Source organism: Dipteris shenzhenensis, chromosome 30, assembly GCF_047967505.1.
Source record: "Dipteris shenzhenensis isolate YYH24624 ecotype China chromosome 30, Dip_SZ_1.0, whole genome shotgun sequence".
NCBI lineage: Eukaryota > Viridiplantae > Streptophyta > Polypodiopsida > Gleicheniales > Dipteridaceae > Dipteris > Dipteris shenzhenensis.
The window spans coordinates 50,185,510-50,210,244 of NC_141625.1; the positions used below are offsets into that span (position 1 = coordinate 50,185,510).

At 44.6% G+C, this 24,735-nt stretch overlaps 1 protein-coding gene across 1 annotated transcript in view; it reads left to right on the forward strand.

Annotated features, from left to right (window-relative positions):
• Positions 1-514: 514 nt before the first annotated feature.
• LOC147882273 (uncharacterized) overlaps positions 515-24,735 on the forward strand; it is a 29,064-nt gene continuing 4,843 nt past the window's right edge. Inside the window, exons 1-2 of the mRNA XM_087401784.1 lie at positions 515-886; positions 963-1,040. Coding sequence (XP_087257910.1) covers positions 539-886; positions 963-1,040 — 426 coding nt within the window. The 5' untranslated portion in view covers positions 515-538. The remainder of the gene's footprint in view (positions 887-962; positions 1,041-24,735) is intronic.

Genomic DNA, 24,735 nt, shown 5'->3' on the forward strand with positions numbered 1-24,735 from the left:
GGCTTTGCCAAGGTTCTATAGTTATTTGCATGCTCTCACACTGACTTAAAATTCACTGTTGGCTGGCATAAAGCCCTTTCAAGAGGAAAACAGATTTTTTTAAATAGGCAAACCTGCTTTTCTGGATAGCAATTTTGTTCGACTGAAAGGCTTGAAGTGACTTGAAGACTTGTAGCTGGAGGAAGCCAAGGCAATCGTTCGAGGAAGAGCTCAAGCATGGAGGGAGAGTGGAGCTCCTGAATTGATTTATAGCCATGTTGGAGGGGGGTAAAAAGCACACACAAGCTAAAAGCTGAAAAGCGAAAAACCATCTAAAAGTTGAGGTTAAGAATTTTAGAAATTGCTAACAAAGAAGGTGAGCAAGAATACGTGGAGTGTGTACGTAGATTGGGCCCTGGGAATGCTGACAATGGGCCACGTAGGCAAAGGTCAAGTCAACAGCGAGCCTGCACGTGGCACGATACAGACCAATAAGTAGGAGTGTCGCATTTTTTATCATTCAACGTATTTCCGATTGTTTTGAAGCTCATCGCAGGGAATGGCAACACGCAGTGGGATTATTTCCACAGCAGCAGACCTTCCATATAAGACAAGCGGATTGCTACAATATCACGCAGCTGCTGCTTCCTTCAGAATCCATTTGCCTTTACAGAGATGTCGCGACTGCAAGATCTGGAGGTGCTGCGAGGACTTGCGAACGAGAAGCAATTTTGTAACCCGCGCATCAGCGTACGATAACATTGTGCCTCTGTCTGAGCAGCAGGGCAGCAGCAACTCGTATGGCCGGTTTCAGACAGCATTGAGTGCAACTCCCGTCTCTAGTGCGGTGTTGCCTACGCAAAAAACTAAGTCCGGAGTTCAGCGCTTGGAGGAGTTTATTGAGCAGGCAAGCATGATTCTGCCTCATCGTTTTACGGATGCAGGAAGAATTCTCTGATTGCTCCCTCGTTTTGGCTATGCAGTCCATATTCAACTGCAGATTCCTTACTTTAATGGGCGTCGTAGGCTCTCTAGCCGGCTCGATTCTCTGCTTCTTTAAGGTGCGCATTCTAGTATTCGGAGATTCCATTAAATATTTAGCTGTCTAACCACGTGAAAACAATTTTGATTGGTTATTGAAGTCTGAGGGCTGGTATGTTGAAAAGAAAGCCCGACGACAAAAAACGCTTGAACTTCTCCTGTGCAGTTTTGTGTGACTCAGCTCTTGAGTGAACTGGCTAGCTCCACCTTGCAGAATCGACGGAAACGGTGTCTTCTTTCTGCTTGGAATTTGCCTCAACGTTCTGTTGAGAGTTTGACTTTCCTGGACGTGAAGCTTATCCCTTTGTCTCCTTTAATTTAATTCCTTTTTAAATTGTAACCAAAATGACAGCCACTCCAGTACAAACAATACATGCTGTCTAACCAGCTCTATTCTCAATACATTCAAAGATGAATCCAGTGCATCTTGCCCGTGTATCTATCGCCCAAAGAGATGCCTCAGCTCAACTGCAGCATTCACGGGCTTTAGAGTGCTCAAAACGAAAGTTATAATCCCCAGTCCTAGTTCATATTCCTAAGGATGATACCCATGATGATTCACTCTCGGGTAACCCTCTGCCATCTTGTTTTTATATGGCCATCCTACAATTCCACTTCAGTTGTATTTTGGCCTTTTTTAGGGGGGGTTGAAATAGACTTCCATCGGCACGGTAATGGGATGTGGTGAGATGCATGCAGTCATCCATTTTGCTACCATCTGGGTCCCCCGTGCTTGTAGGATATAAATATAAGACCATCCAAGTGCTCACCAAAGTGTAATCCTCATGGAAGTCTGAGGTGGTCTAGATCTGGATGGACATTGGATATGTTACTGTTCTAATTGCACAGATCTAGGCATTTTAACTTGATGTTGAATCTGATGTCACCACACAACCCTGGACCAGACAAGATGATATCATTGATAGAGGATGGGACCGGATAGCCTGCACATGGCCTTGATCATCATGGGAGATGCCTTCTCAGATTGCATGACAATACTAGATTGATCATATGACCAATCCAAGGTAACCTTTTTGTAGGATTTCAGTATCCACATCTGCTCTATATCTGTAAATGGATCAAGATGCAGATCATTTGTGGTACAACTTTGTGGGCCATTTCTCATTCACGTACAAGCCTAGCCCGTCCTTGTCTCTAGTAGATGGACCATTCTGGAGAGAGAGATCCATCAAAAGGACCTCGATATTTTCAGGGGCCTACTACAGAATGTGTCTTGACTGCCAATAAGTTTATTTCAGCATTTTTACATTCAGATTTTCTCATTCTAAGAGGCATTTTGCATTTGACATCCCATCACTATGCGGGTTGTGTATCAATCTACAATGCCTTGGTTCACATTGCCATGCAGGTCTGCATGCTGTTCAGGCACCTGTAATGTGAAATGAAATTTGTACAAGTTTGGCTACGGTCACCTTTTCTTATTCCTAGATATCATTCATGTTTTGCACAGATTTCCATCAAGCCTTTTTTACGCAATCAACATTGGGAGCTCCCTCTGTGCCATTTGAAATCGCCACATAATTTGAACCAGAAGTACATGGGAGCACAATTTATTTTCATCACACTGCTTCCCATTACCGTTCTGGTCCTTTTGCGATTTGAATGCATATTGGACCTACTTTTGTCCTTCTCTCCTCTATGCACAAGCCTTGCCAGTCCTTCACTCTAGTAGATGGACCTTTTTCAAGGCGCAAGATTTACAAAATAATATCAAGATTTGCAGGAGCGTGCTTTATGCTATATGCAAGCCTTGTGCAGGTCTGTGCATGGTTTTAGTACCCACAAAATAGTAATGCCACGCAAAGCAAAAATTAAGCTAGTATTACCACACAAAGCAATATGATATATCTACTATTACCACACAATCTTAGAAGGCATCTCCCATGATGATCAAGGCCATGTTGGGTCCTCAGATATTTGGTCCCATCCTAAATGATGGCCTCATCTTGTCTAGACCAGGGTCGTGTGGTGTCATCAGAATAAATAGCAATCCCCCCCCCTCTCCCCAGGAAAAGAGCTTCTATTACTGCTTGAAAAACCCAACCATACAAATCAGCTATCCATGAGGCACTGATGGTGGGAAAACAAAGATAAACAGGTTGCCAACCAACCTGTTTTCAGAAAACTCAGCTCCCTGCCTAAGGAATCTTTAAATAGGAGCTAGCAAATAGGGTGGGGACTATGCATGCAGCTAATACCTTTGCGGTGTGAGTACATAAAATTACTTGCACGCCAAGCCTTTGTAGAAACACGCCCGCCTCTCAGCAATGGTGGGAAAACAAAGATAAACAGGCTGCCAACCAACCTGTTTTCAGAAAACCCAGCTCCCTGCCTAAGGAATCTTTAAATAGGAGCTAGCAAATAGGGTGGGGACTATACATGCAGCTAATACCTTGCTGTGTGAGTACATAAAATTACTTGCAGGCCAAGCCTTTGTAGAAACACGCCCGCCTCTCAGTGAGATCCAGACGTCCCGCACTCCCAAATGATGCACAGGGTATAAAGATGGCAACGAGTGTAGCCGCCGGGGGTCAGTGGCCTCCCATCACCAACCTGCGGACATCGCCTCCCAAACATGGTCCTCTGTGGAAGAAAATGGACTCTGCCGAGAAGGGGGAGCTGCATCTTTTACCTCTATCTACAAGCTCTCTCTATCCTTGGATCCTATAAGCGGGAGTAATTGTGTCGATGGAGAAGGCATGGCCCCCCTCTGTTAACCAGGCTGCCATGCCCTAGGTAAAAGCTCGCTGCAACATCTGCATCTGAGACACTACCCGAAGGACCCCTTGCCAAATGCCCCAGAGACAGTGTGGGATCGTCTCAAGGTCTCACTCCATGCAGGGGTGGCACCTCCCATCAACGCGCATCTGCTCCAGCTAAGGGCCAATGGGTAAAGCGGAACCATCCAATAGAAGTAATCTTCTGTGGCCGGCAGCAAGTCCATAAGCACGACAAAAATCTGAACTTGACCTCTAGGGCACCTGTTGCTCAAGCCAATGACGCTCTCTTGAAGGGGTCTAGGCGGCTGCCTCCAGTTGGAAGTGAATCGATGCATGTCGTGCACGAGAAAAAGGGCACCTCCACACAACTCTCTGACCGCCCAATGAGAGCCAAAACCACTCGTTGTGGATCCCACTGTACCTCTTGAAGGGGCCAACCCTCCCACGACCAAAGGCACCACCATAAACCATCTTGCTGTGACGTGATTGGTCTTGGGTCTATGCTCCACTTCTAGACCAAGTGGCCCATGACTTCGATCCTCTGCCAATTAATAAGTATAGGGTCCTATCCATCTCCAAATCTCCATCAAACACTGGTTGGAGAAAGCCCTCCTGGCCCCACTTTGTAATGCTTGGAGCGAAAGGATCCAAGGGCTCGGTGCAAATACTCAGATTTGCATCCAATATTAGTTGGAGAAGCCCTCCTAGCCCCACTTTGTAATGATTGGAGAGAAAGGATCCGAGGACTCAGTGCAAATACTAGATCATCAAGGGTGCCCCTTGTTAAACAACTCTTCTAACTATGGGCAGATCACGGGAGTAGCACCAATATTGTTCCACCCAACCAACCTTGCTGAAGCGTGAAAGCTGACGGAGAAAATCATAAATTTTTTTAAAACATACGTGAAAGCACATTCTCTTCTCTCACTAACTCCAACAAGCCCCATCTCCCTAGATGGATCTAGATGCCACATGTCATCATTATAGGGCCTTCCTAATGCATATTTTCACCCCTCTCTTGGGCTACTTTAATTTCCTTTGCCCCTAGGCACATTTCTTGCATTAGGCCCTTAGCCTTAGATCCACCTAGTCTGGTGCTATCAGCCCTCACCTAGGACCTTGACATTAATTCCCTCCCGATCATTTACATGAAGCGCAAACAGATATATTACAAACAAAGATCCTTTAAGGGAAATGTCGACTGATTCTTCCGAGGTCATGCTACCTCAACTAGAGCGTAACATTCCTTCCCTCTTCAGACATCAGCGTCCTTGATAATAAAGTCTGGAAACACTCTCCGCAACTGGTATATGGATTCCCAGGTAGCTTGGGATAGAGGCTGACCATGCCATGCAACCAACACCGTGGGTATCTTCGGATTTCATATTTGCATTGTTACTCGGTCCAGGATTCTTGTTGGTTTGCGTCTTGCATTGTCCTCTATCTCCTAAAACAAAACCACACCTTCGATTAGTGAGTCACCAGTATGCAAAAATTTCTTTAAACAAGAAACATGAAAAACCGGGTGCACCTTACACCCCTGTGGCGATTCTAATTTATATGCTACTTGGCCTATTCTCTTTAGAATTAACCACGGCCCACAGTATCGAGGTGACAACTTAGCACACTCTCCTGAAGTTAACGACTTCGAGTGCGAAGGAACTCTGAGAAAAACTTTTTCTCCTTCCTTAAATTCTCTAGTGGATCGGTTTTCATCCGCATACGCCTTAGCTCTATCCATAGCTTGGCGGATGTTAGCTCTCGCAAGTGCTAGCATCTCCCGCATCTGAACCACAAAGTTCGCGGCACTAGGCACTTTCTGAGGTACTCCAACTATAGTTGGATTCGCTGGCCTATAACCATAGTTCAGTTCAAACGGACTGAACCCTGTAGAGGAATGTTTTCTATCATTGTAGGTAAACTCTAACAATGGCAACCACTTGTCCCATGTATGTTGCCTCAATGACACATATGCTCTAAGCATGTCCTCTAAAATTTGGTTGATTCTTTCCGTTTGACCATCCGTTTCTGGATGATCCCCACTACTCATTCCCAACTCAGTCCTTAGTGTCTCAAATACCGCAGTCCAAAAATGACGGGTAAATTTGACATCTCTGTCTGACACTATGGATTTGGGTAATCCATGCAGGCGAAATATATGTCTAATAAACAACTCCGCCACTTGCGGGGCACTAACAGATTCTCTAGTTGGAATGAAGTGAGCCATCTTGGTAAGACGATCAACCACCACAAGGATAGAATCATATCCACCTTGTGTCGTAGGCAGCCCTACAATAAAGTCCATGGAAATGCTCTCCCACTTACTTAGTGGTATCTCCAAGGGCTGTAAAAGTCCGGGTGGCTTCACCCGCTCTGCCTTACTTACCTAACACGAAAAACAACGTGTCACATATTCATGAATATGCTTTTTCATCTTTGGCCAAAAGAAATCTCGCTTCACGAGATCATATGTCTTCTCGACTCCTAGATGTCCCGCACATGGACTATCATGGCATTGTCGAATGACTCTCTGCCTGAGATCATTCTGACTAGGTACTACAACCTTGCCATTTCTTTTCAGCATACCATCCCTTATGGTATATCTTGCATATGTTTGGCCTTTTCTGGATGCCAGGTCATCCTTTTCGTTTTTCCCAGGTTTTAACACATGAGCCTTAGGCCAGACTCTGGACAAACTCGTCCACCTTTTGAGTTTCTCTAATCTCGGTCATTAGAGCACTCTCTAATACCGTGAAACTCATATTATGCATAATGCGAGACAATGCATCAGCAACCTTATTATCCTTCCCTCTTCGGTACCGAATCGTCAAACTAAACTCCTGCATGAGTTCTGTCCACCTAGCTTGGCGGCCTCTCAAGTCAGGTTGTTTACAAAAATGTTTCAGAGTATCATGATCCACATTTACATAAAACTCTGAACCATATAAATAATGCCTCCATGTTTTCAAAGCATGGATAACAGCATACAACTCCAATTCATGAGTTGGCCAATTCCTTTGAGAGGGAGAAAGCTTCTTGCTTTCAAAGGCTACTGGCCTTCCCTCTTGAAGGAGAACTGCTCCCACCGCAATGCCACTTGCATCGGTTCCAGAAACAACGGTTTCTGGGGATCAACTATTTTTAACACTGGTCCTGTGACCACAGCTTGTTTTATGGTGTTAAAACTTTCTTGTTGATTCTGTCCCCATATAAAAGGTACTTTATTTGAGGTCATATCAGTCAATGGCGATACTATTTCAGAATATCCTTTGATATGCCTTCTATAAAACTGGACAAATCCCAAGAATGATTGCAAAGCGGTCAGACTCTGAGGGATTGGCCAAGTCAGTATCGCAGCCACTTTCTTTGGATCCATTTCTACCCCCTCTGGAGTAATTATGAATCCTAAATATTCAAGCCTAACCATACACAGTATAGTTTTCTTTTTATTTACATAAAGACTGGCTTTCCTCAAAGTACTGAACACTATTCTTAAGTGTTCATGATGCTCAGTAATACTTTTACTGAACACTAGAATATCGTCAATAAAATGTACTACAAACTTTCCGATATACGGACGTAGTAAATCGCTCATAAGCATGACGAATGTAGCTGGAGCATTGGTAAGCCCGAAGGGCATTACCCAAAACTCATAATGACCAAACCTGCTTCTGAAAGCGGTTTTATGCACATCCTCGGCTCTAATCCGGATCTGATGGTAGCCACACTTAAGATCTATCTTGCTGAAAATCACGGCTCCATGTAATGGATCTAGCAAATCATCAATCCGAGCCATCGGATACCTGTGCTTAGCAGTGATATTATTCAATGCTCTGTAATCTATACAGAGGCGAAACATATCATCCTTTTTCTTCTTTAATATCACTGGCGAAGCAAAAGGTGAGAAACTTGGTTGAATCTGCCCCAACTTGAGGTATTCTTCCAGTTGTCTACACACCTCCGCCTCTTCAGTAAAACTCATTCTATAGGGAGGTCTATGATCAGTTCAATCTTATGTTGAACATTTCGCTTTGGAGGTAACCCATAAGGTAGGTCATCCCTAAAACATTCAGAGAACTCTTCTGTTATAAGATTAGCCAGCTTGGCCATCTCACCACTTTGCGTAACATCAGTGCTAGCCGAAGAATAATCAACCGGCTCTACCGTTGCCGTACAAAGGAATAAAAACTCTTCTTGAGCTTTTCGGATTTTCATCACGGAAACCAACGGTCCCTGAGGTATATCTTTTTCGCCTCGCAAGACATAAAGCACATCATTCATCTTGAATTGATATACGTGCTTTTTCCAATCAATGGCTGGATTCTTCCTAGAATGCCACGCCATACCGAGGGCTATATCTACATGAGCAAGCTTAGTCATTTGAAAATCAAGCTTCTCAGCATAGTCCTGAATACGAAGCTCCAACTAGGTAACCCTTTGGTCCCATACTTCAGTTGAACTTCCATCTGCCATCCTGACTGTATACGCATAGTCAGATGGGCTCGTCTTTAACTTCAGCCTCTTCACGAGCTTGGAGTTAATCACATTGTGCGTTGACGCCGAGTCAAACAACACAATGACATCATGATTGGCCACTTGCTCTTTCATTTTAATTAACTCCATATCATTAAAGGCTGTATACCCCATTGCTGCGGGCTTAGATAGGATGTTATCAGGTGCACTCGTTACTAGCTTAGCAACAGATACACATAACAAACAAGGTAGAATCTCTAAGAAGATCCCGCTAGCTGAATCTGCATCTCTTCTGCTCTGGGACTTGCCTCCATTTCCACGTCGCATTCTGAGACTACCATCTCAGCCATCCGACGATCCTTATTACGTGGACAATCCTTCCACTGATGAGGCTGAAGGCAACCAAAACACAAGCCTTCTCTCCTCGCTTTTTCTCTTTGCTCTGGGTTTAAGGGAGACTTTGACCAAGCCCGGGCTGCCATTGGGGTTACTTTCCTTTTCACTCCAATGGTGGTACTTGATTTAGGAGTTTCAGTTGGTTTCGCCTGCTTGGCTTGACCACTTGGCTGAGAACCACTCCCTTTACTAATCCACTTCTTCTTAAACCCAGATTTCTTCTGGTACCCATACTGGGTTCCGACCTATTAAACCCACTTGGTCTGCTGCCCTTGGCATCTTCATAGTTCAGGGCTATGGCTATTGCATCATCCAACGTGTTCGCATACTTAACCCGAACTTCCATTTTAATCCGATCATTCAATCCAAATATGAAATCTTTCACTTGGATTGATTGAGGTAGGGGTTCATCAACCTTCATTACGCTCTCTCGAAACTTATCAGTGTATTCTGCCACTGACAAATTTCTCTGACGAAGGTTTCTATACTGATCCCAAGCTCGGGATGCTTCATCAGGAGGTAAGAACTGTTTTCTGAATTCTCTTTTAAACCCCTCCTAGGTAGTGGATGCTATACCATCTTTTTGTTGCTTAATCCACCACCGATCCGCTGCCTCACTAAACATGTGGGTGGGCTCGCGGATCTTCTTGATGTCATTTCTGATTTCACAAATGGCGAACGCCTCGTCCCATTTGTGTAACCAGGTCTCAATGACATCAGAACTACGGTCATTCATCCGACGAGAATACTTTTCCGGCCTGTAATTGGCAATATTAGGTACTTTAGCCTTCCTAGGCTCGACCGTATGGACACTAGACTCCGGTTCCATTGGAGCCTTTCCCTTCTCATCTCGAGAAGGTCTGGCAGACATATTGTGTATCACTCTTCTAAGTTCAGACTACCCTGCATTGGCCTGTAACTGTTGCGCTAATAACTGCTACAAGGCATCCTCAAGTAATGCAATCCTGCCAGATAAGGTGTGAGCTACTGGGCACGACACCTGCTGGGTCGGCCGGACTCCTGACTCACCAGGGTCCCTCCTGGAAGCCCCTTCTTCTGCTTCCATTCAGGTCAATGGGTGTTTTGCCTTTTTTTTTTTTTTTAAACACCGCTAGAACACTGTATTTACAGACTAACAAATTTCAGGGTATTGGCACTCTGACACAATTCCCTATACTAGGAAATACCTGCAATCCCACTTGCACATTGACTAGGCATTTGACACAGGCATATATCCAAATCCCGCTTTTCCCTATACTAGGGAAATTCCTGCAAACTAACTTTGACTGAAACACACAGGTACATATACAGGCATAGTAAACTGCAAACTCTGCTGTACAGAAATAATAAGCTGCACACTAAAAACTGAAATTTCCTAATGAGGGAAAAATTGATGCTCCCTGGAAGCTCCACGCAATTCGAGTCCCCGAAGCCTGCTCTCTGATCGAAAATGATACGTCTCTGCCTCTCTATTTGATACCCCAAATGAACCAGACTTTCTCAATCTTCTACAGATCAGTCACGACACTGCCCGTACTAGCCGCCACGTATTCCCAGCCAATTCACCATGAAACGATAGGCTCTCTGTTTGGAATCCGTCTCAGCCTACGAGTTTCCTGCGTGGCCTTGGAGGGCTCTGACTGTAAGTGCGCCAGGGAAGCAAGTCGACAACTATTACAAACCAGTAAGCCACGTAACATATCGAAGGCCTTCGTCACACGAGCCCCTGTTAGGCCCGAGCAAATACTACGATCAGTGCGGGAGGACCACCACGTCATTCGTTGTCACGGGCAGCAACCCCTCCAAACTTCGTCGATCACGTATCGCTTCGCAGGCCAGTGCCGATCAAATTTCACGAACAGTTCTATCTCTGTAATTCGTCAAATCAGCCCGTCGTGTGGAGGTCACGAGCCCCTTGACTTTTCCTCCGTTGGGCGTCACGCATAGCAAATTCGTCACACCTACGCTCCAAGCGTGCTATCCGCTACCAAAGATCAAGTGATACACCCTTCAACTGATAGCAACTATGCGCTTCACGATGCACTTCACGTATTCCACGCTCTCTTCTTCTTAATCCCGTTCGTCCACCTGAGAGCTCTGATACCAAATGTTAAACAACTCTTCTAACTATGGGCAGATCACGGGAGTAGCACCAATATTGTTCCACCCAGCCAACCTTGCTGAAGCGTGAAAGCTAACGGAGAAAATCATAAATTTTTTTAAAACATACGTGAAAGCACATTCTCTTCTCTCACTAACTCCAACAAGCCCCATCTCCCTAGATGGATCTAGATGCCACATGTCATCATTATAGGGCCTTCCTAATGCATATTTTCACCCCTCTCTTGGGCTACTTTAATTTCCTTTGCCCCTAGGCACATTTCTTGCATTAGGCCCTTAGCCTTAGATCCACCTAGTCTGGTGCTATCTCAGCCCTCACCTAGGACCTTGACATTAATTCCCTCCCGATCATTTACATGAAGCGCAAACAGATATATTACAAATAGAGATCCTTTAAGGGAAATGTCGACTGATTCTTCCAAGGTCATGCTACCTTAGCTAGAGCGTAACACCCCTTTCTTGAAGAACTGTCCATACCAACGTGGGAGGGCTAAGGGTTTGTATAGTCCATCCCTCCAAGACTTAGGGGTGGTGGAGTCTATCTCTAGCATCTGCATTCGTGCCCCCCTCAGGTGGGAGAGGGCTCTCGCTTCTGCCTCTGCCTCCATGGCAAGATGACACCAAGCCCCAGAAGAACTAGTTGGGCCACCGTCCCATTGCGCTGAGCCAATATCTGATGTCACCAGTTGTGAAGAGTGAACAAGAGGTAGGGGGGGTAGTTTTGAAAGGTATGGTGTCGGGTGGTGAGGGATTTCATAGAGGATGTGTGTGCGCGCTAGATGGTTGGGTGTTTGAGTGGGGATCTTCTTCTGATGGACTAGAATATGATATTCGGTTTGGTCTCTATCTCAGTCGAAAGATGATGCTTGGTCTCAAATTTGAGTTGACGGGGCAATGCCTTACATTCATCATCATACCAACTTTTGTAGGGGACCGATATGATGGGTGGCAGACAGGCAGATTTGGTCATGTGGGGAAAAGATTGGAGAGCGGTGTCATGTGGGGAAAGATTTGGAGAGTGGTGTATTGAAGGAAATGGGAAATCAGGGTGGCTCTACCCTCTAGTAGGAGGTTATCATCAATATTAGCAAGCATAGTGGAGAGGCAAGCGGCATATGTTGTTGAAATTTGAGGAAAGAATCTCTCTAATCTCACACTCTCTGAGGATAACACTCAGACTAGATAAATTCGCAATGGACTTCAATGTGCTTTTCCGTGCATGGAACACAGGGTTATTTGTGATTGCAATGCAACTGTGGTTGTCGCACATAACCACTGTAGCCTCCTCCTGAGGCACGTCCATGTCCTCAAGGATGCACATGAGCCACAACGTTTCACATGCTGCTGTACAAGCAGCCCCGTACTCTCCACTTCTGTCGATGAGACGGCAAATGAGGGTTTTTTCTGCATCCATGGGACAAGCAGCCTCCCCTTGCTGCCCAGCATGTCCTCTGGCTTCCCTTTGTGAGCGTCCACAACTTTTAAGCTACTAGATGACTCCAGATCTTCACCTTCCAGATAGGATAGTTTGTCCTGTCTAGTTTCCCAGACTCTCCAAAGGTAGGGATAAATGAAGAAGGAATATGAGTGGAGGAGGAGGAAGCAAGAGCAGTGGCTGAAGAGGCTTCTGACTTTTGACATCTCTGCTGCAATAACACACAGCAAATCTGCGAATAACACTTGTTGTAAATAGAATAGAACTCTGCGCAAACCGGAGCCAAATTGGGGTCGCCTTTGTGTAGAGGGACTCCTTCCCTCGATGTGAGAACCTAGAGCTGGAATCCACAAAAGCCGACCTGCCTGCAGGTCTAACCGACCTGCAAACGCTGGCAATGAACGAGGGTCAGATCGCGACTAAGGGTGCCTGTCCTGGCCATGATCCAGGCCTTGGCAGCCCACACAAACTGGCTGCATGGACAGCCATATGACCCCCGCTCCTCTTCCTTTTCATCGCAGCTGTTCTGCAGGTCTTTTCCATCAGACATAGACCCGGCTGCATGTACCATGCCTGTGCTGAGTTCCCCCCCAGCCCCCTATGATCTAATGCCCCCTTTGTCCCCTCAAATCGGGGGGCACACAGGTGGGGACATTGATCTCTAACACATGCGGGGGCTAACTTGTGGATTTACAGATTTAGAGCAGATTTGGATACAGAAGTCAAGGTTTATGCTCAGCAAGAAGTTTACCTTGGGTTGGTCATATGATCAATCCTGTATTGCCACACAATCTTAGATGCCAAGGCCATGTGCAGTCCTAAGATATCCTATCCCATGACATCATCTTGTCTGGTCCAGGACTGTGTGGTGGCATCAGAAGCAAATCAAGTTAAAATTCCTCAGTGCTTGCATTCTTTTCTTTCTTTTTTCATGAAAAAGACTTCTATTAAGTATGAAAAATGCCCGTGTGAGCAAGCTCAAAGCGGAAATACATCATGATGTGCATGAGGAAACCCCCCTGAAATAGGGAACAGAGAACTCAAAATGAGCTGGAAAGAAACCAAGGTTGAGGCTGAAAGTGCCACCTCAACCCTAGAACAGTAAAATCCCCATCCTGATCTAGACTCCATGAAGATTACATAGCATGTGGATGGTCCCATAACTAAATTTTGGTAAGACGTGGATGGTCACATATTTAAACCTTAGAAGCAGGGGACACTGATGGGAGTCAATTGGATGACTGCATGCATCTCATCACATCCGTTACTGTGCAAGCCTACCGCAATTTGGATGCAGATGGGATCCCCTTTCCCGTGTTTTAAAGCTTGGCCCATCACCACCTCTAGTAGGTAGAGTAGACCTTCGTCGGGAGCAAGAGCTGTTATGCTCTAGCCGAGATAGCATGACCTCGGAAAGATCGGTGGGCATTTTCTCTTAGATGACCGTCTTTTGTAATATTTTATGTGCGTAAATAAAATGGTCAAGGGAAGTAACTGCCAAGGTCCTAGATGAGGGTGTATTGGCATCGACTAGGTGGTTCTGAGTGCACTAGGTGGTTCTGAGTGCTTAGGCCTAGGTGCACCTAAATGTGTAAGAATGCCAAGGGGCAAATGTTTTAATTGTGCCCCAAGAGAGGGGTAAATGGTGTACCAAGCTAAAGGCCTAAAATGATGACATGTGGCAGGAGGGAACCATCTAGGGAATTGTGGGCTTGTGGATAGGCATGAAGGAATAAAAGTTGCGTATCTTTGGCCTGCATGCGATCCATGAGATAGGCTAGGAGGATATTCGGGATGCCAGCGCCTGTGATTGCTTGTGAATCGACGCTAAGTAATCAGAGATCAGAAATAGAGCCTATCATTTGGTATCAGAGCTTTACAGAAGAAGCTGAGGTGCGAAGACAACTGGAAGAATACCTCAAGCTGGGGCAGATTCAACCTAGTTTTTCACCTTTTGCTTTCCCAGTGATATTAAAGAGGAAGAAAGATGATTTAAAGGTACTTTATCTGAGGTCAGATCTGATTTAAAGAAAATCCGCGAGACCACTCACCTGCTTATTGAGGCAGCGGATAGGTGGTGGATAAAGCAACAGAAAGATCAAGTTGCCCCTACCACCTGGGAAGGGTTTAAGGCTGAATTTAAGAAACACTTTCTTCCACCTGACGAAGAGTCCCGAGCTTGGGATGCTTACAGAAACCTTCGCCAGAGGAATTTGTCGGTGGCAGAGTACACTGACAAGTTCAGGGAATGTGTTATGAAAATAACAGACCCTCTCCCTATGTCGGTTCAGTTGAAAGACTATATCTATGGATTGAACGACAAGATTAAAATCGAAGTTCGGGCTAAATATGTGACTACATTAGATGAATCTATTGCAATAGCCCTGAACTATGAGGATGCCAGAGGCAGACCTAGTGGGTTTGTGCAGGCAGGGACTCAGCATGAGTACCCGGGAAAAGGGGGATTTCAGAGGAAATGGACTTCAAAGACAACTGTCTCGCAGCCAAGTGGCCAAACCAAGCATGTGAAGCCGGTTGAGGGACAAGCAAAGATAAGTACCACCGTTGGGGTGAAAAGAAAAGGGACTCCAATGGCTGCCCGGGCTTGGTCAAACTCCTCATTGACCCCTGAGCAAAAAGAAAAAGCTAGAAAAGAAGGATTGTGCTTCGACTGCCTTCAGCGACATCAGTGGAAAGATTGTCCACTAAACAAAGACCGTCGCACGGCCAATATGATAATATCTGAATGTGACGCGGAAATGTAGGAGAGTCCCAATGCGGAACATAAGCAGATGCAATTGGCGGGACCTTCTCAGAGGTCAGTACCTGTGTTGTTAAGTGTGTCTATTACTAAGTTAGTAAGCGGTGCACCTGATAACATCCTTTCAAAGCCCGCAGCAACGGGGTATACGGTTTTTTATGAGCGCGAGTTGATTAAAATGAAAGGGCAAGTAGCCAATCATGATGTGATTGTATTGTTTGACTCAGCGTCAACACACAATGTAATTAACTCGAAGCTTATTAAGAGGCTCAAGTTAAAAACTAGTCTGACTGACTATGCTTATACGGTCAGGATGGCGGACGGAAGTTCAACTGAAGTATGGGACCAAAGGGTTACCCAGTTGGAACTTCGAATACAGGACTATGTTGAGAAGCTGGACTTTGAGTTGACCAGGCTTGCTCATGCAAATATAGCCCTAGGCATGGCTTGGCATTTTTGGAAAAATCCAGCCATTGATTGGAAAAAGCATATTTAACAGTTCAAGATGAACGGGGTAGAATATGTTTTGCGAGGTGAAAAGGATTTACCTCGAGGATCATTGATTTCAGCCATGGAAATTCGGAAGACTCCGAAAGAGTTTCTGTGTCTGTGTATAGCATTGGTAGAGTCGATTGATGATGTGTCGGCTAGCATTGAGGCTACCCAAGATGGGGAAATGGCCGAGTTGGCTAAAGAGATATCGGAGAAGTTCTCTGATTGTTTTAGGGATGAGTTACCTTATGGGTTACCTCCAGAGCGGAATGTTCAACATAAAATTGAGCTTATGCGGGGGGCAGAACCTGTAAATAGACCTCTCTATAGATTAAGCTTTACAGAAGAAGCTGAGGTGCGAAGACAACTGGAGGAATACCTCAAGCTGGGGAAGATTCAACCCAGTTTTTCACCTTTTGCTTCCCCAGTGATTTTTAAGAATAAGAAAGATGATACTTTTCGCCTCTGTATAGATTACAGAGCATTGAATAATATCACTAGTAAGCACAGGTATCCGATGGCTCAGATCGATGATTTGTTAGATGCATTACATGGGGCCATAATTTTCAGTAAGATAGATCTTAAGTGTGGCTACCATCAGATCCGTATTAGAGCCGAGTATGTGCATAAAACCGCTTTCAGAAGCTGGTTTGGACATTATGAGTTTTTGGTAATGCCCTTTGGACTTACCAATGCTCCAGCTACATTCGTCATGCTTATGAACGATTTACTACGTTCGTATATCGGAAAGTTTGTAGTACATTTTATTGACGACATTCTGGTATTCAGTGAAAGTATTACTGAGCATCACGAACACTTAAGAATAGTGTTCAGTACTTTGAGGAAAGCCAGTCTTTATGTAAATAAGAAGAAAACTATACTGTGAATGGTTAGACTTGAATATTTAGGATTCATAATTACTCCAGAGGGGGTAGAAATGGATTCAAAGAAAATGGCCGCGAATCTCTCAAAGTGGCCGCGATACTGACTTGGCGAATCCCTCAAAGTTTGACCGCTTTCCGATCATTCTTGGGATTTGTCCAATTCTATGGAAGGCATATCAAAGGATATTCTGAAATAGTATCGCCATTGACTGATCTGACCTCAGATAAAGTACCTTTTATATGGGAACTGAATCAACAAGAAAGTTTTAACACCATAAAACAAGCTGTGGTCACAGAACCGGTGTTAAAAATAGTTGATCCCCAGAAACCGTTGATCCTAGAAACGGATGCAAGTGGCATTGCGGTAGGAGCAGTTCTCCTCCAAGAGGGAAAGCCAGTAGCCTTTGAAAGGAAGAAGCTTTCTCCCTCTCAAAGAAATTGACCAACTTATGAATTAGAGTTGTATGCTGTTGTCCATGCTTTGAAAACATGGCGACATTATTTGTATGGATCAGAGTTTTATGTGGATGTTGATCATGATACTCTGAAATATTTTTGTAAACAACCTGACTTGAGAGGCCGCCAAGCTAGGTGGGCAGAACTCATGTAGGAGTTTAATTTGACGATTCGCATCCGAAGAGGGAACGATAATAAAGTTGTTGATGCGTTGTCACGCATTATGCATAACATGAGTTTCACGGTGTTAGAGAGTGCTCCAATGACCGAGATTAGAGAAACTCAAAAGGTGGATGAGTTCGTCTAGAGCCTTTGGCCTAAGGCTCATGTATTGAAACCCGGGAAAAAGGATGACCTGGCATCCAGAAAAGGCCAAACTTATGCAAGATATGCCATAAGGGATGGTATGTTGAAACGAAATGGCAAGGTAGTAGTACCTAATCAGAATGATCTCAGGCAAAGAGTCATTCAACAATGCCATGATACCCCATGTGCGGGACATCCAGGAGTCGAGAAGACATATGATCTCGTGAAGCGAGATTTCTTTTAGCCAAAGATGAAAAAGCATATTCATGAATATGTGACACGTTGTTTTTCGTGTCAGGTAAGTAAGGCAGAGCGGGTGAAGCCACCCGGACTTTACAGCCCTTGGAGATACCACTAAGTAAGTGGGAGAGCATTTCCATGGACTTTATTGTAGGGCTGCCTACGACACAAGGTGGATATGACTCTATCCTTGTGATGGTTGATCGTCTTACCAAGATGGCTCGCTTCATTCCAACTAGAGAATCTCTTAGTGCCCCGCAAGTGGCGGATTTGTTTATTAGACAGATATTTCGTCTGCATGGATTACCCAAATCCATAGTGTCAGACAGAGATGTCAAATTTACCGGTCATTTTTGGACTGCGGTATTTGAGACACTAAGGACTGAGTTGGGAATGAGTAGTGGGGATCATCCAGAAACGGATGGTCAAACGGAAAGAATCAACCAAATTTTAGAGAACATGCTTAGAGCATATGTGTCATTGAGGCAACATACATGGGACAAGTGGTTGCCATTGTTAGAGTTTGCCTACAATGATAGAAAACATTCCTCTACAGGGTTCAGTCCGTTTGAACTAAACTATGGTTATAGGCCAGCGAATCCAACTATAATTGGAGTACCTCAGAAAGTGCCTAGTGCCGCGAACTTTGTGGTTCAGATGCGGGAGATGCTAGCACTTGTGAGAGCTAACATTTGCCAAGCTATGGATATAGCTAAGGCATATGCGGATGAAAACCGATCCACTAGAGAATTTAAGGAAGGAGAAAAAGTTTTACTCAGAGTTTCTTCGCACTCTAAGTCTTTGACTGCAGGAGAGTGTGCTAAGTTATCACCTCGATATTGTGGGCCATGGTTAATTCTAAAAAGAATAGGCAAGGTAGCCTATAAATTAGAATTACCACAGGGGTGTAAGGTGCACCCAGTGTTTCATGTTTCTCGTTTAAAGAAATTTTTGCATACTGGTGACTCACTAATCGAAGGTGTTGTTATGTTTCAGGAGATAGAGGATAATGCAAGACGCAAACCAACAAGAATCCTGGACCGAGGAACAATGCAAGTGTGCAATCAGAAGATACCCACGGTGTTGATTGCATGGCATGGTCTACCTCTATCAGAAGCTACTTGGGAATCCGTATACCAGTTACGGAGAGTATTTCCAGATTTCATCATCGAGGACACTGATGCTTGGAGAGGGAAGGAATGTTATGCGCTAGCCGAGATAGCATGACCTCGGAAAGATCGGTGGGCATTTTCTCTTAGATGACCGACTTTTGTAATATTTTATGTGCGTAAATAAAATGGTCAAGGGAAGTAACTGCCAAGGTCCTAGATGAGGGTGTATTGGCATCGACTAGGTGGTTCTGAGGACACTGATGCTTGGAGAATCCGTATACCAGTTACGGAGAGTATTCCCAGATTTCATCATCGAGGACACTGATGCTTGGAGAGGGAAGGAATGTTATGCGCTAGCCGAGATAGCATGACCTCGGAAAGATCGGTGGGCATTTTCTCTTAGATGACCGACTTTTGTAATATTTTATGTGCGTAAATAAAATGGTCTATCAGAAGCTACTTGGGAATCCGTATACCAATTACGGAGAGTATTCCCAGATTTCATCATCGAGGACACTGATGCTTGGAGAGGGAAGGAATGTTATGCGCTAGCCGAGATAGCATGACCTCGGAAAGATCGGTGGGCATTTTCTCTTAGATGACCGACTTTTGTAATATTTTATGTGCGTAAATAAAATGGTCAAGGGAAGTAACTGCCAAGGTCCTAGATGAGGGTGTATTGGCATCGACTAGGTGGTTCTGAGTGCTTAGGCCTAGGTGCACCTAAATGTGTAAGAATGCCAAGGGGCAAATGTTTTAATTGTGCCCCAAGAGAGGGGTAAATGGTGTACCAAGCTAAAGGCCTAAAATGATGACATGTGGCAGGAGGGAACCATCTAGGGAATTGTGGGCTTGTGGATAGACATGAAGGAATAAAAGTTACGTATCTTTGACGTGCATGCGATCCATGAGATAGGCTGGGAGGATATTCGGGATGCCAGCGCCTGTGATTGCCTGTGAATCGACGCTAAGTAATCAGAGATCAGAAACAGAGCCTATCAAGAGCAACCAAGAGCAAATTCACATTTTGCATGAATTTTCATCAAGCCTTCTTTATGGAAACAAGATAGGAGATTCCAGCTTCGTCATGGTTACATAATTATACTCAAGAGTAAGGGAGATCAAAATTGGATTATATTGGTGGATGGGTGCATTCATCTCACCTGCCTAGCATTAGTGTACATGTCCTTCTGCAATTTGGAGGCAGATTGGGCCCCCTTATCCCATCGCTCACCCATGCACAAGCTTAGTCCATCCTTGGCTCTAGAAGGTGGACCCTTTTGGAGCAAAGATCCATCAAAAGGACCTCAGAAGTTTAACGGGCCTGCTACACAATGTGTGTGATGCCAACCAGGGCTGAATGCACATTTGAAACCACAAGGAGAGATTAAGTTTACTTGAGCATTTTGGCATTCATATTTTTTCATTCTAAGAGGCAATTTGCATTTTACATCCCATTTCTATGCAGGACTTGCAGCAATTTACAAGGCCATGTTTGTGCATCAGTGCCACGCAGGTCTGTGCTATTCGGGCACCTATAGCGTAAGATGAAATTTATATGAGCATGGCTATGGTCGACTTTTCTTATTCCTAGATACAATTCATGGTTTATATAGATTTCCATCAAGCCTTCTTTACGGAACCAAAAGCAGGAGATCCCATCTGTGCCTCTATGCCATGGAAGGCTTCCTATCAGATTTAATTTTACTTGAGCATTTAAATGGTCACATAATTAAAACATAGGAGTACGCGCAGCCAACATGGGAGCACAATTTATTTATGCATTCATCTCACCGCTTCCCATCACTGTGCATGTTCTGCTGCGATTTGAAGGCATATTGGACCCCCTTTTGTCCATCTTTTTCCATGAGCAAGCCTTGCCAGTCCTTCACTCTAGTAGATGGACCTTTCAGGGCATAAGGTTCACCAAAATGACATCAAGATTTGCAAGAGTCTGCTTCATGCTATGTGCAAGCATTGTGCAGCTCCACGCATGGTTTGAGTACCCACAAAGCTGTGAGTGTGAGTGTGAGTGGAGAGAGAGCAAGAGAGTGAGCTGAGAGCTTAGTTGCAATAGAAGAGTGTAAGAGTGATACAACTGAAGGAGTGAGATAAGGTTTTGTCCTAGTGACAAAACCTTAGTAGTCACTAACCATAGTTAGTGGACTAACTGCGGTTAGGGGGAAAAACCTCTTAAAGAGGGAAAAGTGCCCCTAACTAGCTTATTAAATTACATTGGTCACTGCTGAATTATATCTATAATTCTAACACCCCCCTGCAGTGCCAATGTCATGTACAAGGATGATTAATCACCAAACGGATATAAGTTCAAGGCACTGCGAAATGTGTGGAAGTGCTTTGGTGAAAATATCTGCAACATTGTCATGTGTCGACACAAAGATCATACTGATCTCTCCTGCATGCAACTTCTCTCTGACGTAGTGATAGTGAACCTCAATGTGCTTCGTGCGAGCATGAAACACTGGATTCTTTGCCATTGCAATGGCACTCTGACTATCAGTGAGAATTGGAGAAGGACCCTCCAATGACAGAAAAAGATCAGCAAATAGAAGACGCAGCCAGACACATTCAACTGTTGCTGTGAAAGCTGCCCTGTACTCAGCTTCACATGATGAGGTAGCCATTGTAGATTGTTTCTTGCTCAGCCAGGAAATGCAAGCTTTACCCAAAAAGAAATAATTGCCACTAGTGGACTGCCTAGTGTCATAATCACCAGCCCAATCTGAATCACTGTAGGCATGCATCTGCAAGTCACCCCCCCGGGAAATAACAAGCCAAAAGACTTCGTGCCCTGCAAATAATGGAAGATGCGCTTAACTGCCTGCCAATGCATAGTTTTTGGGCTGTGCATATACCTGAGATACTGCAAACTGAATATCAGGTCTAGTGTTGCATAGATAAATGAGGCATCCAACAGCTTGACTATAAAATGTGGCATCAACTGATTCTCCTGCATCATGCATTGTGAGTTTCAGCCCCGGCTCCATGGGAGTGGCTATGGGCTTACAATCATGCATGTTAAATTTGTCCAAGAGTTTCTGCACATACTTGGACTGAGACATAACAGTGCCACGTCTCTCTTGAGAGAACTGGATCCCCAAATAAAAGTGAAGCAGCCCCAAATCTGACATGTCAAAGTTGGTCTGCAAATCAGCTTTGAAATCTGCAATATTATCTTCATTGGACCCTGTGAGTAGTAAGTCATCGACATAAAGAATGATGACCAAAATTTCCCCCCCATCCTTCTTGATGTAGAGGGTGCTCTCAGTAGGACTATTGTGCAGCCCCTTGCTGGTCAAAAAGGCATGAATCTTGGCATACCATGCACGAGGGGCCTGTTTCAGCCCATACAAAGCTTTATTTAGCTTGCATAACTGAAGTGCATTTTCTGAAATTTCAAAGCGTGGAGGTTGTTTGACATAAACCTCTTCCAACAAGTCTCCATTTAGGAAGGCTGTTTTAATGTCCAACTGATGAACATTCCACTCAAAATGTGCAGCCATTGCAATAACAGATCGGATGGTGGTCATCCGGGATGTAGGAGCAAAAGTCTCCTCATAATCCATGTCCTTTTTTTGAGCATAGCCTTTGGCAACCAGCCTTGCCTTGTATCTGTCAATGGAGCCATCTGGCTTCCGTTTCACCTTGAAAACCCATTGTGTACCAATGGCATGTTTACCTGGTGGCAAGTCTACGACATCCCAAGTCTGATTTTTCTGAATGGACTGCAATTCATCGTGCATGGCATTCATCCAATGCACATTGTCCTTTGCTTCTTCGAATGTTGCAGGCTCCTCCTCATCGAGAAGAGTACATGCATATGCTGATTCCACTGAATTAGCACCTTCCATGTGCCTTACTGCACTGCGAGTCCTACCAGGTAATGGAGCATCAATCTTACTCTCCCTGAGAGTCTGTAACAGCCAGTTTGGGACTGTTTTTGCTGCATGTATGTCTGCAATTTCTTGCTGAACCACCTGTTCCACTGCTTGTGGAGGTGGCAAGACATCCTGTGGCTGAACTGGAGCATCAGGAGGTGGCTGTAAATTCTAATTTGCATCAGAAATATCAGCAGGGGAACCCAAGGCAATGGGTAGCAACCCCTCAAAAACATCCTCTGAAGAAGAAGGCATATGAAATTCAGCCTGAGTGTGAGCTGAATTTTCTGCAAATATCACATCTCTACTGACAATAATCTTGCGTGTAGCAAGATTGTAGAGACGGTACCCCTTGCTTTCTGCACTGTACCCAACAAATATGCACTTAATTGCCTTATCTGACAACTTATGCCGAAATTCAACTGGCACATGAGCATATGCAAGGCATCCAAAGACACGGAAATGATCCATTGAAGGGTTTCTTCCATTCCAGACTTCATAGGGAGTTTTTGTTTTCAAAGCCTTAGTGGGAGACCGATTTAAGATGTAGTTGGCACACATTAGACCTTCAAGCCAGAATTTGTGAGGCATGTGTTTGCTTTTCAGCATACATCTGTCCATCTCCATAAGAGTTCTATTTTTCCTCTCAGCTTTGCCATTTTGCTGAGGGGTCAGCCTCACTGTGAGCTGATGCACAATACCCTTGCCTTTCAGAAAAGCATCAAAATCTGCAGACAAGTATTCCCCACCTCTATCTGTGCACAATGTCTATATCTTGAGTCCAGTTTCATTTTCAACTATGGCTGAAAAGTGTTTAAACACCATGAACACTTCTGATTTGCGCTTCAGCCCAAAGACCCAAGTGAAATTGGAGTAATCATCGATAAAAGTAACAAAGTAGAGATGACCACCCAATGATGGAGTCCTCATGGGACCACAGACATCAGTGTGTATAAGCTGTAATTTTCGGACAGCTTTAACTGAACCATCCTTTTTGAAGGGAAATCTGTGCATCTTGCCTAAATGCACCCTTCACAGGCATGTGGAGGAGGTATTTCAAGAGGTGGCAATGCATCAACCATAGAGTGCTTCTGAAGTGTCATCAAGCTGTTGTAATGCATGTGGCCATATCTGGCAAAGCCATAACTCTGCATTCTGCATGGCAGCAGTAGGAGTAGAAATTGCAAGAGCATGGGCTGCTCTTTTCTCAAAAAGATCAAGCTGAAAAAGCCCACGCAGAAGAGTACGAGATAATCTCAAGGCATAATCATTTTCTCTGTCTCGGACAGCACATTTATCATCCTCAAAGATGACCTGAAATCCAGCCCGGTTAAGAGTGGACACTGAGAGGAGATGCTTGGTGATACCAAGCACATACAAGACATCTGAAAGTCTGAAAACTGAGCCATCAATGGCGGTAAGCTCAACTTCTCCTGTATCATGTACTGAATATGACGAGTTGTTGGCACAAGTGACTTTCTTACCAACGGGAGGTGGATGCAAGGAAGTGAAGAGACACTTCCTAGAAGTGATATGCTTGGAGGCACGGCTGTCAAAATACCAAGTATTCAGTGTTTCATTGACACTGAAAGCTGATGCATCTGTGGAAGGATCATAACTGCAAGTCAAAAAGGCGTATGTATCATCATTACAAGTGGCTGCACTATCCCGAGCATCTGGAGCAGCCAGCCTAGAATCTGAAATGCAAGATAAAAAGGCATAATCCTGTCCAACAAAGTTGGCTGCAGCATCCCCACTGTCAGATGCATGAGGAGCTGAATCTGAAACAGCCATACCGGAGCTGTTTTTCTTCTCTTTTCTTGCATTCTGCAATGTGATGACCTGGCTTTTTGCAGTAATGACAAAAACCCTTCTTCTTGGGCTTACTTGCATCATTCTTAGCCTTTTGTGAAGGCTGTCCTGACCCACTGGAAGGCTGATTTACTGATGTCTTTGTCTGTCCCTTTCCTTTTGACTTGAACTTTGAGAGCATAGCTTGTTCACCTGCACATGAAGCCAAGTTTTTCCTGGTTTGCTCTTCCTGAAGCAGAAATCCTATCAACTCATGAAAATTGAGAGGATTTGCACCCCCCCTCAATGACAAGTCCAGCGAGGTATGAAAGCTGACATAAGACTCAGGAAGAGAATTCAGAGTGGTGGTAATCATCTCTGAATCAGGAATAATCTCGTCAATGTTCAATAATTGCTCTCTGAGATCCTGTAGCTTTGTGAGGTGGACTGACATGGAGTCACCCTCTTCCATATGCGTATTACTTAACTCTCTTTTCAAGAAAGATACCCTTGCATAATTCCGGGCTGCATACATGCTTTCTAAGATATCCCACGCTGCCTTCGAGGTCTTACACGACCGGATATGCGGAATGATAAATCTTTTCACT